Source organism: Glycine max, chromosome 18 (genome assembly GCF_000004515.6).
Source record: "Glycine max cultivar Williams 82 chromosome 18, Glycine_max_v4.0, whole genome shotgun sequence".
Taxonomy (NCBI): Eukaryota; Viridiplantae; Streptophyta; class Magnoliopsida; order Fabales; family Fabaceae; genus Glycine; species Glycine max.
This window is the reverse complement of record NC_038254.2, coordinates 137,620-154,839: the sequence shown is the minus strand read 5'-3', so window position 1 is coordinate 154,839 and position 17,220 is coordinate 137,620. Positions and strand designations below refer to the sequence as shown.

The following is a 17,220-nucleotide window of genomic DNA, read 5'->3' as shown; positions in this document are numbered from 1 at the left end:
TTTGATGAATCGCTTAAAAAAAAAAGTTCATCAAGATTCAAGATCTAATAAATGGCATAATTGAGAATTACTCTTCAATTTAACCAATTTGTGACTCTCAGAATAGTGAAGTCAAGTATGTGAGCTCCATCTACCCACTTTCTCTTCTTCCGTTAATAAAATATATATCCACACTCACGATGGTCTCTGTCGTTGTGTGGACCAGAGTACCTATTTCCGTATCACAAACAGCGACCACAACACGACCGAGCTCAAAGAAAAATTCAAGCGCATGTGTACACAACACAACACATGGATCCCTTAGACTAAAGTGCATATAAATAATATAATTGATGATCAGGTGAAAAGTCAATGGTCACTTGACAGAAGAGGGTGGAGGCCAAACTAGGCTTAAAGCCAGAAATATAATATTGCGAGGTGAGGGACTCCTATGGGGACCTGGACTCACTGTTGAGACCCTTCTGCTCCACATGAAGCTATATATACCTATTTGGCATGACTTTCATGTCTAAATTGCATAAAATCTTCTTTAGAAGACATTAATAACATTTGTTCCATCCAGTAGAATACGAGTTTCAGCACATGAAGCAATATTTCAACCACAGATAAAGGTTCTAGAGGTATATCTACAATTAGCATCATAAATATGATGATATCCTTAACCTGAATTATCACCGACCCGAAGATCAAGCTGCAATTGTTCCATAAGTACTTCTTCAACTGCATCGACGAAACTTGATATATTCTGCCGAATATGGGTATCTAAAGAATTGGCCAACTTCTGAAAAATCAATAGCCCAATATTGAAAGTCAGCATGGAAATCTTCCTATCATATATACTGTCAAATCAGGTCATGATCAGAATAACACTTCAATGCAAAATGAAGACATGGGATGAGGAGAAAATATCTTCGGTGCCAAACCGCTGTAATTCATGATACAAGTGATTAAGTGCATCATCATTGGAAAATTTTAAAAAAGACACCACCAAACAATGGCCTGTCAAAGATCTATCAGGGAGGTGCATGTGAAAGACCGCTCATTAAGTATTTCAAAAACACGTTCCCTAACATCACATTAAATCAGAATTCATATACCCTATAATTTTCAGAATGTAATACTAAAAATACAACTTAAATACAAGAATTTAAAGACCTAGGAATCTAGTGTTCCAAATTGTAAGGTACGAAGTGCAGACTGCAAAGTTGACACTGATTAAAGGATTCAAGTACCATTTTGTAAACTCCTGGGAGGAAACTGATACTAGCTGGTAGCTGTCTTATCAATTTTGTAAACACTGATTATCATATTTTTGAAACATTGTGGACATACAAAAATTTGCTCTCCATAATATTCGAACAGGACCTCATTAAATTGCAGTTATCCCCAAATGTTCGGGACATGATTGCATTTGCAGTACAGATAATTGTATGTAGGAGACAGTCACCCATTTCGGGTTTCTTTTATTAATAAGTTAAACATCAATGGTGTTAGATAATAGGCCCAATGGCCTTTTATGTTACTTCTTAGTTGGTAGCTGTCTTATTATATAGACACTTTAGGAGAAAAATTACAGCATTCAGACTAACATTGGCTATGCCACTGAATTAATTTTATTGTTATTGTCAAAAGAAATGAAGAATACATGTAGGACTAAGCTACTCTGGAATTTCAATAGGTTTTCAGCAAACAATTAAGTATGAACATTTTTGAGCTTAAAACCCTGATGCCACACTGAGAATGCCTGTACATATCCATAAACCACAAGGAAAAATGTTGATAGAAATTTTATAGCTGATACATATTGAAATTCTCTCACCTCAACTTTGCAACGAAAACTTAGAGAAGTTCTCTTCAAATCATCTGATCCCTTTATACATATCAGTTTCAATGGAGAAACAAATATAGGCCAACCAAGTGACAATTTTATGTACGCATCGATTCCTCCAGCCATATGAACCACAATAGTCTTATCTTTGTCCAAGTATTCAAGCGAATATCTGATTTGAGACAAAAATTTAAAGAGAACACTAAAAGATAATCCAAATTTAAGAACATCAAAGCGAAACAGTCTCACCTTGATTTATTAGCATCCTTTACTACAAGATGCCTAAGTGTGCTTAGTATAATTCTATCTTGCACTTTCTGTATAAACCACTGCAATGAAGACTTGCTGTACGGAAAATGAATGTCAGGGCATGAGTTGTGGCCACAAGGAATCTGGGACCCATGGTTAAGAAAAAAAATGAGGACATGGCAAACCTGACAAACTTTGCAGTATCAACAATGTCGTTCACATATATATCATTTGGAAAAACCTAAAAATAATACCAAAAACATAATAATAAATCATCTAAAGATAGCAAGGATTGTAAAACTGCTAAATTAAATTAACAAATTAAAGTTTTTTATATGCCGTTAAGGCATAAAGAAATGGTAGCCTATAAAAACGTCCAACAATACAAACTTAAGTTAAAGGAGATTAAGAAAGAAAAAGGCAAATACGTTGCTGTGTTATACCAGGATCACATTCAAAATATGAAACAGTACCATGAATAGAAAATTAGAAATAGATTCCTCGTAAGCAAGTCAAATTAAGATAATGATCTGTTTTGATACCTGAACATTCTTTGACCTCATAGTTCCCTCAAAAACTTCAATTAATAACTCATGATTCAGTTCAGCTGTATCAACGGTAGCTTCAACTCTCGGTAGGTAGGAAATGCCCACAAATGTTGGCATATAAGTCTGCAACGACAACCTAATGCAATTCTCACCGAATGCAAGCACTTTTAGCTCCATGAATGCATACTCAATCTGCTCTACAACTTCAAACCTGAACAAGGGAACATGATGAGTAAGTATTTGAAGTGAGTGAAAGTAGTTGAACTTACCATTTGACTGTAAACTGAAGATTCTGTAGAGACTTTAGAACCAACTTCATTTCATCAATCTTATTATCAAGTTCGAATTGCTGCAACATAAGAACGAAAAAGTATACCCTTTAATCTTTATAAGCAAATTATAATAAAGAACCACCGAAATGATTAGGTGGCTATAAAAAAACCAGAATGCGTGTCTTTGAAACTAATTCAATTGAATGCCCAACTTCCCAAGAAGAAAATAAATAACAAGTAGCATGGGTTGTGAACAACACCTCTTATTGTCTAGATTTGCACCGGTCAAATTTAGACAATCATCTGCCACCATAGGGGAATCAATGCCTTCAGCTGTGTCCTGTAATCATAATTATTTGGAGATTTTTTTATATTCAAACATGTCTTGTTTTATTAGGTATAATGGAGTATTGCATGCACTCCTTCACATCCATGTCAAAGTCATCATCGGATCGATGACTTGGTTATATTTTTATTCTTTTACACACACACACACACACACACACACACACACACACACACACACACACACACACACACACACACACACACACACACACACACACACACACACACACACACACACACACACACACACACACACACACACACACACACACACACACACACACACACACACATATATACACGCGCATGATGAAAGTAAATGAGAAATTGGACCGAGTTAGAGTTATATTCTTTTTAGGAAAATAAATCTCTTAAAACTTTTTTTAAAAAAAATAGATACCTTAAATTTTAATTTAGTCCTAATTGATTCTTAACTTTTATCCCTTCACAAATAGACACTTTAATTGCATTCTAATTGATTCTTAAAATTTATCCTTTTTACAAATAGTTCTTTTAATTTTCTGATGTTAGAGTTAAATTATTTATCTTAAATATCAATAATTCATTATTATTTTCTTCTTTTGTTACAATTCATTTCTTCAAATATTAAAATATAATAAAAACAAGAACTTAGAAAAATAAAATAAATAAAAATCATAATTTTTTTTATTTCTTAAGTTTTATAATGTCTTCAGGTTTGGAAAATGATTTATAAAAATAAAATTAATAAATGAGTAGGATTAAATGAATAAATTAGGAAGTAAGTGATTTGAGTTGCGTTGAGTTTTATTTACTTTTTAATTCAATCAAATTAAACTTATTTAGGTTGAGTTGTACTTTTTATTTTCAACCCAATTTAACTTTAGTTGAATTGAGTTGGTCATCAAATTGGACCATTAAAACTTATCACCACTTTTAAGTTTTAAAAAAATTAAAAAATATCCAAACTCAAAAATATTAATTGATATTTTTTAAAATCAATATTCATAAAATATTATACTATTTATGTAATAAACAAAAAAAACACAAATATATACCGACAATACTATTTATAAAACCTTGTATTAAAAAAAGTACGAGAATGTATGAATTTTCAGAAGAAAAAAAACACAACCCAGAATAGAGTGTATGGATTTTTAGCTATCCTAAAAATATAATGTAAAAAAAAAAACAGAGCGAGAGAAAGAGAAAGAATTGATATGTTATGAAGACAAATAAAAGAGTTTTGATATATTTCTTAAATTAAATAATTGGATGAGTTTACATATACTAAGAGAGAGAAAGAGTGAGAAAAATTATAAATAACAATAGCAAAACTCTTAAAGTTTGAAGAATGTCATGGAATTTCTCAAAAAAAAGAAAAATGCATTTGTGTTGTTGTTTTGACTAGAGAACTAAAATAACCAGCCAGAATGTGCCTTTGATGAGAGTTGTTGTTGCACGACCAAAATTGATGCACGACTCTCCAAATCTGGTGAAGCAAGAAAATCACCAATGACACCTAATTCTGGGAATTCGCTCCAGTCTGTAAGTCCATCAGTTTGAGGGGACTCAATCCCATGGCGCCTCCCAACTAGAAAGAAGTCATGCTCTTTCACTATGTCACTAAGAAAAGCAGCTGTCTGGGCCCCTTCTTTTGCTATGATTTGTTGATACCTTATATTATGTTCATGTGCATGCTTCACATCTTCTAGCTCATCATCCACTTCTTGTCCCCACTCATCATCTTCTTTAAAAACAAGGTGGTAAACAACAAGGTTCACCTCTGGGTTCCTAATTGCTCTCCTAGCTATGCACAATGCCTCTTCATCATCATGTCCGCCCAAATAAATTAGTGCTAATCGAGTGGTTGAACCTCTAATTTGGTGAGAGGCACGAGTCACAAGTATTCCAACCGAGCATGGAGATATTTCTAGGACCCTATTATTTAGTGTCCTTATGTTCTTGTCATCAAATTGAACTTCCCCATCACTAGACCATCTTTGATGAAATGGAAGAATTATGATGGAAGCAACTTTGTCAAAGGCAAGGTTGCAAACATCTTCATGCATGAGGTTGGGTGGAGCTATTGCTGTGCAAGGGTATGCAGATACAGCATGTGGGTTGTCATGCTCATAAATGTCAAAAGTAAGAATGACATCATCAGAGTATGACTTGTGTTGCAATCCTGATGCTTGCCTTCGAAGGCGATGGGGAATAAAAATGGGTAGGGCGCGTCCAACTAGCTCTATTAGATGCAATACTTCCACAATGATTGGACTTTCTGTTGTTGGACAACACAGGTCAAGCACATCTATCATTGACGATATGTGACTTGGTTTATGAATGCACACCAGCATCCTCAGCTCAGACCACGGTTTTAAATTCATCATGTTCCTTTTCTGGTATCCAGCGAATTTTCTTGAAGGGTCATACAAAAACTTGACAGACCATTGCACAATGCATGCTACCACCATTATGCTCAAAATCATTACTCCGAATCCTAGCCCATCAATTACCTTGGTGTCGTATAAGAAGCAGAAGAGGCCAATTTCCACAACGCCTTTGGTGTTCAAAATGAGGGCAAGAGAGAGAGCATCACGCCACGGCATGTTGCAATAGAGGGAAGGTACAAGGCATGCTATGATTTTAACCAAATGAGTGAAGATGACGACGAAAGTCATAGTCATAACTGATGTGGATGAATGAGTGGCGGAAAAATCTGCTTTCAACACACTGATAGAGACGAAGATTGGCAAAAGGAAGGTGGTACCAAAGAAATTAAGCTTCTTAACCAATGCAGATCCTAGTGGAGGTCCTTCTGGAACAGACAATCCCAAAATGAAAGCTCCAAGCACGAATTCTTGATTTATTTTAACGGAAAGCCAACCTAAAATGAAGAGCAGTACGATGATAACATAAACGTAACCATCCTTCACAGCTCTCCCTTCCGGGGTATGTTTGATGATCCATAACATTGCTGGGCGACACACTAATGGGATTAAGATACCCATGCATATCAAAGACAAGATGTTTCTTGTAACCTCTTTGACATTAGAATCCTCAGTAACCATAACAGCAGTGCCGGTGGAGGTAACGATTGTGCACAATACGTCACTGATCAATGCTGAAGATAATGCCAATTTCCCAAGTTCGGAGTTTTGGATTTGAAGTTCATTAAGAAAGGAAGAAATGACCGCAAATGAAATTACGGTGTGGGAGACCAATGCAACAACCAAATCATCGTAGTTTCCAGAGTGGCCAAATGGAAATAAGCTTAGTATGGAAATGGCACAAAATATGGGTACTAGCAATCCGGATATGGCAATGGTCCATGCCCTCTTACCCATCCTTGTTATCAAACCAAAATCCATTTGTACACCGTTTATAAAAATGAAGAGAACAAAACCAATAGATGATATTGTGGTAATGGTGTCGTGAGTTCCATACGGAAACAAGAGCCTCATGTATGAGGCAAATGGATCCAACGCAAAACAAGCTTGAAGAATGAGGCCAGCCAACATCTGTGAAATAAATATAGGGAGGCCCAAGGGATTGAGGAGGAGACGACAGATTTGGGTGATGGCAAATATTAAAAGGACCTGTAACTCAAACAATGGGAGAAAAGATTTCATTGGTTTCCTATTTGCTGCAGCACTACCCCATAACCCATCTGACACAATATGGGGTGGCGCAGCAAGGCATACAGTGTACCTGTGCGTCGCCTCATCCACTGGTGTAATTGAAAGGAACATGGTTTCATTTGGGTTCGAATTCATTTTGATCGATGATTAATTACTCAATCGCATGTAATTAATCAGAGAGTTTGAAAGAGCTAGATGTCATATCATATCATTTATATTGGTCACGGGGGGCTTGCTAGCTACTTTTTGCTTCGGTGTAATTGATACTTAATTATGTAAAGTTTGACCCTAGTGTAGGAAACAATAGCTTGCCATCTCATAAGTAAATGTTCAAGGTTGTTCCTAATTTCATTATACCTGTTTAACAGAACATGCATTTTACAACTTGAGAACATATCATTCTATATTTACACCTGCATACAGTTGTCTAATCTCCTTAATTTCAACCATTTTATTATAATTAGACAATTAGGGTGGAAAATGTCTCCTTTATTGGTTTTAACAAACAATTAGATACCTCTCCACGTATTAAAATTATCCCATTCCTTGACTAAGGTCACGCCAATCGTGTTTAAAATATAATATTCTTTTTTAATTACTATTTTTTTAATCATTTTCCATTTTTTTAATTAAGAGGGGGACAAAGAAACAAATAAAAAATAGTAACAAGTTTTTTGAATTAGGCAGAAACACAAGTTTATTGTTTGTAATTTATCTTGAATAATTTTTTTCTCTCCATTACGACTATGTATGATTTTAGTTACTCAACATTTTTTATTCTAATTTACTCCCTCATGTTTTTTATTATTACAATTAAGTCATTCCATTATTTTATATTTATATAAAATCCAAAAATGGAAATTTGTGGGTTTTAAATAAAAAACTAATGGAAAGAATTGATTGTAAAAAATTTTAAAAAATAATGTCTTGATTGTAATAATTAAAATTAAGACTAAATTCGAAAAAAAAAATAATATCGGAAGATTAAAATTGCATATTAATCACAATCAAGTGACTAAAATTACAATTATTTAAGCCTTATATTTTCTTTTTCATGACTATATGAATAACTGAATCTTTGAAAGAACAATATCCTTTGTCATAATAAAAAGAAAGCTAAATTATAATTTTTATCTTTTTCTAATTTTTTATTCACAAATTTTATTTCCTTATTTTTAATTTTGCAATTTTAGTTTTTTTTTAATCTACAATTTTAATTCAATCTTCAATTCTGCATATATATTTTTTCCTTTTATTTTAGTCCAATTGAATCTTAGACCTAATATATTCACTTAAAATATCAGAAAAAAGAATTTAATTAATCAAAATATAAAAAACAAAAGAAATAAGTGTATGAAAAGTTGAAGATTAAACCAAAATTGTGATTTTTTAAAAATAGGAAACCAAAATTACAAAAATAAAAACAAAGTGACCAAAATAGTGGATTAAGAATTATAAGAGTCACAATTACAATTTAGTCTAAAAAAAAGAACAATGATTATTTAGGGAACACTTGTTTAACCTTATGTTCTTCTATTCCGAAAATATGAGGTTAAAAACATATACACCTATGTTTGTTAGAAGATTATGATAAATTATTTTCTGATAAGTTGTATTTTGAGTAATGTTATATATTCATATTTCAAGTTAATTTTATTCTCATGAAGAAGGAAGAGTATATGATATTTCAAGTTAATGTTATTTATTCCCACCACATTCAACTATATCTCTTTTTTCTTTTTTACTTTTAATTGTTTATATTTTTTAATTAAATAAATTTTAAATTTTTCTATAATTCTATATACCGATCATGTCTATGTGAATAACATTCCTGAGTATAATATTTTCAGGAATGTGATTATAAAAATGTAAAATTATCCCGTGAAATATATGTTCCTTTAGAGTTGAAACCTTTATCTAAATCGTCATTAAGGTAATTAGGTAAAGTAGAATGAGTATATATATCAAGTTTATGTCTATTTAATGTCCACCAATCCTACTTGTTTTCCTTCTGAGCGCCACCCACGGCCTATCTCTATGCAACCAACCCAGCAACACAATGAAGCGAAAATTAGATGTACTCCTTATTTAGCAACACATATTAAGAGACTTAATGAAGAAATATACAACCAAAAATATTCATGACTAATTTTGAACTAATGTTGTGTTTGATTTAGGGAGGGGGGAGTGAAATAGGAGAGAAATTCGATGGATCTCATGTAAGATTTTATTTTTTATACTTTACTTTAATTAAAAAGATTCTTTTATTTTTATCTGCTAAATCAAACATAATATAAGTTATTGTCTCATTAAGCCAGTAAAATTACTCGTGAGCTAGTTAGGACGACTCCATTATTTTTTAGTATCTATATTTTTAATCATGTAATTCCTTGTGTTTGAACAATTTCTTTATAATAAAATGCTATGATTATTTTCCAGAAGAAACAAAAGTCATTGTCTCATGTATTTCCAATTAAAAAAATGTGATTCTGACAAGAATATGACCAACATTGTAAAAATATATATTATCTTAAAAACATAAATCGTACAAGTATATATAATTTTTAAACTTTAACGGCTTAGGTGATGACTATGAATTAATGTCCCCACAATTTATATGTATGCAATGTACCATGTGGTATTTAACATTGATAATATGGTGTAGAAATTTCCTTAAAAAGGAAAAAGAAAGAAATTTCCTTAAAAAAGAAAAATAAAGAAATTTCCTTAAAAAAGAAAAATAAATTCCAACCTGCCGGATTCGAACCAGCAACCTAACGATTGTCTGCAGAAAACAAACCAACTACAGTCCTCCGCTCTACCAACTGAGCCAAGGTTGGCTTTTATGCCAAAATTTCAAGATTTCAATTAACAAAATATTAATAATGAAAAGCATCGTGTGCCATGAATAGGACCATGGATGACGTGTTATATCCAAAATGCAAGTTGAATGGTGAATAGAATCGTTGAGCAAAACTTTGGTCTTCAAATTTTAATGTTTTTAGTCCCTGTAAAATATAATTAACTCGAAGCTAAGCGTAGTTAATTCAAACCTAACTTCAAAACGGTGATTATCATTTCAATTTTATAGAGACTAAATATGAACTGTTAATGAAGCTCAAAATTTGTTGCATGCCTTTGACAAGCGTAGTTTCGCAGTAACATACTTTCCGAAATGGTACATACTGGGAAGAAGTTATCCAATGGAACTTAATTTCGAAAGAATATAATAAAAGAACATCTTCAATTATTTTCCTTTCTTCTTTTAAATACGTATTAGAAGTCAATGTTTAGAACCTATATATTTATGTTGGTCCCAACTTTGCTACCTCATGGAAACTAAACTTTTTCTCTCAATTTGCCACATTTTCAATTTCATTGCTTTGATTTTGCTCTAACAGCCTTAGAATGCAAAATGAGAGAAGAAAGTAATCGAGCGAGTGGGATGCAGCCATAAAACATTGAAAATCAACAGCCAACAAGGGCAAATGGTACGTCTTAAAGCTTCAACAATATATTGTTCTTTGGAGGGTGTACGGGAGGTGAATAACTAAATGTGAATAGAGGCGAATTCCACCAAGATCATAGTAATGTGGGCTTACCATTAAAAAAATAAAATGACAAAACCAAGGCATAAAAAATACCCGTTGCTGCTCTGAAATCTGAACCAACATTTACAATTACAGAGTAATTTACAATTATAAAATTAAACACTATGTTAGAGACAAAAACACAATGCAAAATAATCCGCGGTGAAAACCATTTTTAGACTGACTGTACATGTAACTTATCTGCTACTTGGAGCAAATGACTAATGTTTGTAGAGGGATAACTTTGCAGCATCTTGAGGTTAGAAGTGAAATCACCCGCTAGAAGGCGTCTACGAACGAGAATTAGCATTGCACAGCATATTCTGAGAAGTGTCTCCTACACAGTATTGCATCAGTTAATTTTCCTGCTTTTTCTATTTTTTCACTGAGTGGAAGAATTACTAGATATTTTGAGGAAAAAGAAAATCAACACATAATCCCATGCTCCATAACCTCCTGATAAACCATTATCAGTTCTATGCACAATTTGACAAGCAAAAGGAATTTATTGTTGCTTACAGTCAAGGAAAGCACATGACTTGTTAGTTGTAATATACTCTAACACTCCAGCACAACACAGAAGGGAGTAACTTTGATTTTGTTCTAATCATATTTCCTTTCCAATGGGATCCCATAAAATGCAAGCATGGGCGGATTCATGTACAGCACCATGGGGGAAATTGCCCCCACAAAATAGTAAATGTTTGTCTGCTCCCATAAAAAAAAATAGGTATTGCCTTCATTAGACAATTTTTTTTTAAAATGAATGTAGAAAGTTATAAGAGATAAAAGAGAAAGATGAATAGTTGAATCTTGAATAATTGTTTTACATATCTAGAGAAATGTTTTGGATAATATTGACAATGAAAAACTCATATAACATTTTCAAAATATGAATTTGAAAATACATATTAGACAATTATAATTTATAGGAACTTAAAAGTATTTTGAATTCTTTTTATCATGGAATTATGTATTTATAAAAATTTATAATATTTTTCTGTGAAAATATTATAAACTATTTTCTTGTTCTCACTAAAGAAAAAATCTGAATCCACCACTGCAGGTTAAACTTACAAGTGGGGAGTAAATAGAGCGTGCGTTACAAAGTATAGTAAGGAGAGAACTATTATTAATGATGTCTTATAGGTTTTTTTATTAGGTATTCAGTTTGGTTTGCCAATATAAATTGCAAAACATATTGGTGAAACTATTCACTTAGTCCCTATATTTCTCATTTTTGTCCCTATGCAAAAAAACAGTTGAAGTTCCAGTTGCTATACAATTTTTTGTGGCAGTTTATCATCTTAAGAAAGTTTACGTGGCAGTTTTATCTAATAAAATTTTTTCTCTAGTATTCTCAACAGGGACCAAAACTTAACTTGTATACATGTGTAGGGACTCAAACTTAACTTGTATACCCAGGCTACCATGGACCATTAAGTATTTTGAACGAGTTTATAGTGTCCGTTGGATATAATAGTATTTTATTCATCGTGCGTGATTTGAACTGGCAATAGGTTTTAGTAGTTGAATGTAATATTTATGAATTTATTTTTTATAGGCAGTTGATGAAATTAACTGATTTGCCCTTTGATTATGATTGTGTTTTAAGTTGGATTAGCCATTGGGTGTTTTTTGTTGTCTTCGTAAGAAGCTGCGGCAGGCACGAGATTTGAGTTTGTCTTAGTTTTCAGTTTTCCGTTCAATTTCGATGAAGACATTATGGGTGTTAAATTTGATTATTGCTTTCATAGTGGATTAGTGGTATTGGATTTTAAAATATGGGTATTCGTTGAGATGGTGTTGTCGGACTGCACGCAGCAGTAGGAGTCTAAATGTACAGTTGGGGGTTGATTTTTGCTTGGCAATTTTGTTAGATTAGTCGTGATTTATTTGAATGGCAAGCAAGGTTAATTTAGATTAGAGATAGTCATTGTTGCCCAGCAGGAAGTGAAGTCGAAATGTCATGTTCTGCTATTAGGGTCAAAAGGGCATTTCATGGTAATTATATATTCAGTTAAAAAAATAAAAATACAAAGGTAACCGGCAATACCCAAATGGTTCAGAATGTACCATTAGGTTATTAGTCCACCGAATCAAATGAGGAAGAAATATTTGAATTAAAATAAAAAAAAATGGGATGAGGAACCTTCACTATTTTTTTAAAATTTACCCTTGAATAGTAACTTCTCTCCCTCAACCAAACCACTTCTTAGGAACTAAAAGTTAAAATAAAGATACTTATAAAAATCAAATGAATAATTTAACCAAACATTCAATAAAATGACTAGTTTAATTTTTAACTTAATTTTGAAACACTGTAAACTTAGTTTTTAAAACAAAAAAAGAGTTTTGACTTTCAGTTTTTAATTATTAGAACAAATTCACACCTTTTCCAACACCATATCTAGGGGACAGCAGCAAGAATCTCAGGTCCTTCCACTGGACATAATAGCTGGCAAAGGACTATCAAAGCCATTTGACATAAGCTACCAAAACTTAATGAGAGTATGCGTGTGTTATGATGCTGGCTAGAAGATGGCTATCATGGGACACAGGGTCCAGTGTATAAAATGGATGAGCACAATGGGTATACTGTTGCTGTCATGAATGCACAGGACATGCAAAATCAAAAGGAACTCAGCTGGATTTGAGGCACGAAGATATGCATTTCTTGGTGTAAAGACACAACATGTGGAAGCACTTAAGTCCTGCTGCAGCTTGTTGTGGACATTCTCATTAGGGATGATTGTTGTGGACATTCTCATTAGGGATGAAAATGAGTCACGCTGCCTATAAGGAACTTTTAGTGTGACCTGGACTTGTTTATTATAAAGATCAAATTTATATTTTTTTAAAAACTTATTTAAATAAAAAGGTCAGGTTTAAGCTTTAAAAAAAAGTATTTTAAGTCTGTCAAACTGATCTGTTAGATTAAAACTTAAAAGACACACATCAATTTTTCTTAAAAAAAGAAATAAAATATTTTAGTATTTGATAAACTTGATAAAAATTTGATAGAAAATATTTTTTTGCTGGCAAAAAGAACAAATACAAGGATAAAATTGAAATTATAAAAATACTTAATTTTAATTTTATTATTTTATTACCTATTAAATCACTTTAATTCAAATCTTTCTTTCCTTTCTACCTAACAAGTACACTTTCATCTCTCTTTTTTTTCCTTTTCATTCCTCACATTTCAATCTCTTTTCTTTTACTCCAACTGAACAATACCTAAAAATAACTCTCCACAATTTCAAATCCATCACCATTTCTTACCATTGGCATTACTAAGTGGTGGTGGAACATAAGGTTAAATGTCAGTCCATTAATTTTTTTTTTTTGAGGGAAAAGTTTAAGGTAGTACAAGATAAATAGGAACAAAACTGTACCTGTGGACCCTCTGGATCACTTAAAATGACGTCCCAAATATGAAGGATGTCGGCAAAATTAAATTCCTGTGTCAATAGGAGAATAATCCACCTAAATGCATAGAATTGGGGATTAACCTGACATGGAATTAGAACCAGAAATGTGAGATTTTTCTGATCAACTGCTCAATAATCAAGTCAAACGCGTCAAATCATCTGGCAAATTGACACTCAAGATATACTTGCTAAGTAAAGACCAAAAGTGCCACTTAACTAATAGAGGAACATAAAACAGGGAGAAAAAAAGTGTAACATAGAGAAGAACACATCACTGAAACAGTGAAGCAGGTAAGAAACACTTTCTATTTTGCCTTATGCTGGATACCTTGCGCCTATTATTTTATATCAATACATACCTATTTTGCCTTTTCCAAAAAAAAGAAAAAAGAAACACACTTTCTAGATCATTTATTATTTAGTTTTACTAATATAATATTCGAATGATGAAATTCTTTTTTAACAAATTTAATTAAACAGAGCAGAGGTGAGAGGACATTGTCTTTATTCCTCAATCTTTGTATTTTATGTGCCAAACAAAATGAGTTAATCACCATTGTTCTAAGGAAAAGTTCTCCCTCACAAGTCACAACCCTTATTCCATTCTCAAATTGTTGAAAAGATTTTTATTATTAGATAGAGCACGTACTTAAAATTGCATGTTACCTTAGTGGTGACCTCAAGATGACGCCACAGTTCTTCATCATGTTCTTTTAAAAGCTGGGACAATCTTGTAATAGTGGAACGGATTCCAACAATACTATTGTCAAGTTGTTGACAAAAATTATCTTGGAACCTACTCAACAGCTCAACAAAACAAAAGAATGTGTCTGCTTCAGCAAAGGCCTGCATTTAGTATGTGGCAACAGCTGAAAAAATTTAAAATCATATAACACGAGCAAAATGAAACTACATTACTTAGTCACTGCTATCTGAGCAACTTTTTGGAAACAAAAACCTTATCAGCATACCCATGTTTCACATTTTGTTTTTTAAATTTTCTTTTATGTAGATGGAACCATTGTATCAACATATGGCCCTCAGTAAGCATTTTGAAACTGAAAGAGAAAGAGGGGTGGGAGAGAGTTTGCAAGGATGTACTTACTTCATTTTCCTCGTCAGGGTCATTTTTGAACACATAGAAGAGAGGAGCCAATACTTCATTCATCCCTTGAAAATATCTTATACCCGAGTTCAACTTTGCAAAAACAATTAATATGGTCTTTAAAGCCTCCTGCAAAATCCGGAAAAGTTGAAAGTCAAAATGGCAAGAAAAAGGACCGAGTTGGCATGAATTCGAAAATAAAAATAAATAGAGGAAGAACCTGATTAGATTTTGCAAAAAGAGAATCACCAGAGAAGAAGTGTATATCTGGATGAGTACGATTGACATCTCGGTCAATCTGGTCTATGATCTCTGTGTCCTAAGACAAAGAAAGAAAGAGAGGCATAAAGTGTGTGTTGTAAGTAGGTGATAGCATAATAGAGATAGTAGTACCTGGAAGAACTGATTCCATATGCTGGTCTTGACAAGACTCAAAGGGTGGTCCTGATGAGTGATACGTGATCTAGAAAGCAAGAGCCTAGTCTGAGTATGAGATTTTGCATCATCGATACCAAGAGCAGCAGAGTTGGAGTTGTACATCCTCCTCGTGATTTCTGACTGACTAGGTACAGAAACATTCAGATGTGTGTGGATGGAGAAGCAAAAAGTAAGTAAGTATGAAGTAAGAAAGTTACAGGATTCGTGAGGAGGTCGTCTTTGAAATTTTTGTACTGGGACCTCTTTTTGGCTAATTCAGAGGACCAAAGGGAACGATCGGGCGGAAGATATCCAAGCAAAAGCTGCAAAGGTGAAATTGTATTGTTTGTGTTTAATTGGAAAGGATAAATTAATCTGCAAAGGTACCTTCCAGAGCGTGGGGCGCAAAGCACCAGCATCAGATATTCCTTGAGAAGCGACGACTCTCCTCAACTCGCGCATGTCTATCACCTTCCTAGACAACTAAAACGAACAACTAACTTAGCAATTCAAGACAAGTGAATGAGTGAGTGAGGAAGCTAACCTCGGCCAACAACTGAACCTGAGCCTGAGCATGCCGGGAGATGTCATCGGCAGTAGCAGTAGGAGAAGAAACGGATGAAGAAGAAGAAAGAGGAGGAGAGGCATTCTGATTGGTTGGGATTGTCGGGGGTTCTTCTCTAACAGAAACAGAAGCAGGAGGGTCGGAGGGGGTGGACCACAGAGAACTGTTCATCCACTCCGGCACCTGCTTCTTTTTCTTCATCCTTCTTTCTAGGGTTTCCTTCGAGAATTGTTTATACTCTACTATTCTATTCTAGTCTAGAAGAAGCTGAAATTGAGATTGGAATCCTATACTCAATCAAATTCAATGACATGCACTTGCAATTTTGCATTAACACCTCTCCTCTAATTTCAGTGGGCCACACATTCTATACACATGGCCCGTCCAGAAAATGCCACCACAACACAACTCCCCCAAACATTGCCACTCCATTCGTATAACAATTTCTTCATTTTGCATTGGATTGACACAGTTTATCAACACTTTTTTTAAGTTAAGTGATGATTGAATATATTTTATAAAAAAAATTACAATTCTCTAAAAGTGACTCAATTCGAAATCATCAAAATAATTAACAAATAAATAGATATTAAAATCATAGCACATATTGCATTATGCATTTTAATAAAAGCATTTCACTTTTAACTCACTCTTCTAACTCATTTTAGCCGGAAATAATCAAGTGAGGGAAATAAATAATTAATTTGTGAAGTCGAATGATTCATTTAGTACCCAGAGTTTATCTTTGAAAAATATAATTTTTATCAAATTTTATTTATTTTCTATCAAATCCCGGATAAATCAGGATTTTTTTTTTCACGATACGGATGGTTGAAAAAAAAAAAACTCATTATCAGAACGGTCGTAATTTATTTCAATAAACTTGTATTATTAACTTAAGTTATATTATAAAAGTATACCATAATTCTCTACTCCTTGATCTTCTTCAGAATTTTCAACCAGCTCCAAAAGCAAAACTTCCCGTGGTTCTTTGGTCCATCTGGAAAAAACCGTAATGATAAGGTCTGAAATAAAGTTGACATTGATCCCTCCATATCAGTCAACCTCAGCTATCAATATTTAACAGATTGGAGAGCACCTAGAAGAAACATGGCGGAAATGCAGCCATCACCCATGGAACATCACGCCAGAAGCTGGAAGCCCCTACCGAATGGCTTCCTCAAATGCAATTTGGATGCTGCAATTTTCAACGAGTTGAATTCCTTTAGAGTGGGAGTATG

The 17,220-nt window shown here is 33.3% G+C and overlaps 3 protein-coding genes and 1 non-coding gene across 7 annotated transcripts; all 4 read right to left on the bottom strand.

The window, feature by feature from the left end:
* Positions 1-306: 306 nt before the first annotated feature.
* LOC100785594 (uncharacterized) lies at positions 307-3,374 on the bottom strand. The gene is made up of 7 exons (XM_006601818.4): positions 3,158-3,374; positions 2,895-2,974; positions 2,620-2,836; positions 2,263-2,318; positions 2,078-2,173; positions 1,820-2,000; positions 307-781 (listed from the first exon to the last, which is right to left on the bottom strand). Exons 2-7 carry the CDS (start codon positions 2,942-2,944, stop codon positions 659-661), a joined length of 723 nt encoding a protein of 240 aa, XP_006601881.1. The 5' UTR covers positions 2,945-2,974; positions 3,158-3,374; the 3' UTR covers positions 307-658.
* Positions 3,375-4,415: 1,041 nt separating this feature from the next.
* On the bottom strand, positions 4,416-7,003 carry LOC100785062 (cation/H(+) antiporter 3). The gene has a single exon (XM_003552721.5). It carries the CDS (start codon positions 7,001-7,003, stop codon positions 4,640-4,642), a length of 2,364 nt encoding a protein of 787 aa, XP_003552769.1. The 3' UTR covers positions 4,416-4,639.
* Positions 7,004-9,614: 2,611 nt separating this feature from the next.
* On the bottom strand, positions 9,615-9,708 carry TRNAY-GUA (transfer RNA tyrosine (anticodon GUA)). The gene is made up of 2 exons: positions 9,672-9,708; positions 9,615-9,650 (listed from the first exon to the last, which is right to left on the bottom strand). It is a non-coding gene; the product is annotated as a tRNA-Tyr (tRNA).
* Positions 9,709-10,519: 811 nt separating this feature from the next.
* LOC100784538 (TBC domain-containing protein C1952.17c) lies at positions 10,520-16,416 on the bottom strand. 4 transcript variants are annotated; one of them, XR_419292.4, is made up of 10 exons: positions 15,959-16,416; positions 15,802-15,897; positions 15,633-15,737; positions 15,391-15,555; positions 15,218-15,316; positions 14,998-15,126; positions 14,559-14,738; positions 13,857-13,973; positions 10,978-11,166; positions 10,621-10,795 (listed from the first exon to the last, which is right to left on the bottom strand). XR_419292.4 is itself a non-coding variant. In XM_006601815.3 (9 exons), exons 1-9 carry the CDS (start codon positions 16,060-16,062, stop codon positions 10,634-10,636), a joined length of 1,149 nt encoding a protein of 382 aa, XP_006601878.3. In that variant the 5' UTR covers positions 16,063-16,411; the 3' UTR covers positions 10,520-10,633. The 4 variants fall into 4 exon arrangements, 3 of the variants coding, with proteins under 3 accessions (XP_006601878.3, XP_003552768.1, XP_014626336.1); XM_006601815.3 differs by lacking the exon at positions 10,978-11,166 and having other exon boundaries at positions 10,520-10,795; positions 15,802-15,889; positions 15,959-16,411; XM_003552720.5 differs by lacking the exon at positions 10,978-11,166 and having other exon boundaries at positions 10,520-10,795; positions 15,959-16,410.
* Between the last annotated feature and the right edge of the window lie 804 nt (positions 16,417-17,220).

Bases quoted from the DNA above. Each gene is read 5' to 3' on its own strand.
- LOC100785062 (XM_003552721.5), bottom strand. From the start codon at position 7,003: ATGAATTCGAACCCAAATGAAACCATGTTCCTTTCAATTACACCAGTG.
- LOC100785594 (XM_006601818.4), bottom strand. From the start codon at position 2,944: ATGAAGTTGGTTCTAAAGTCTCTACAGAATCTTCAGTTTACAGTCAAA. The intron at 2,837-2,894 runs GTAAGTTCAACT...TCCCTTGTTCAG, and splicing joins CTTCAGTTTACAGTCAAATG to GTTTGAAGTTGTAGAGCAGA. The intron at 782-1,819 runs GTGAGAGAATTT...TTGATTTTTCAG, and splicing joins GTTTTCGTTGCAAAGTTGAG to AAGTTGGCCAATTCTTTAGA.
- LOC100784538 (XM_003552720.5), bottom strand. From the start codon at position 16,180: ATGAAGAAAAAGAAGCAGGTGCCGGAGTGGATGAACAGTTCTCTGTGG. The intron at 15,898-15,958 runs GTTAGCTTCCTC...TGTTCGTTTTAG, and splicing joins AGGTTCAGTTGTTGGCCGAG to TTGTCTAGGAAGGTGATAGA. The intron at 15,556-15,632 runs GTAACTTTCTTA...GTACCTAGTCAG, and splicing joins ACGACCTCCTCACGAATCCT to TCAGAAATCACGAGGAGGAT.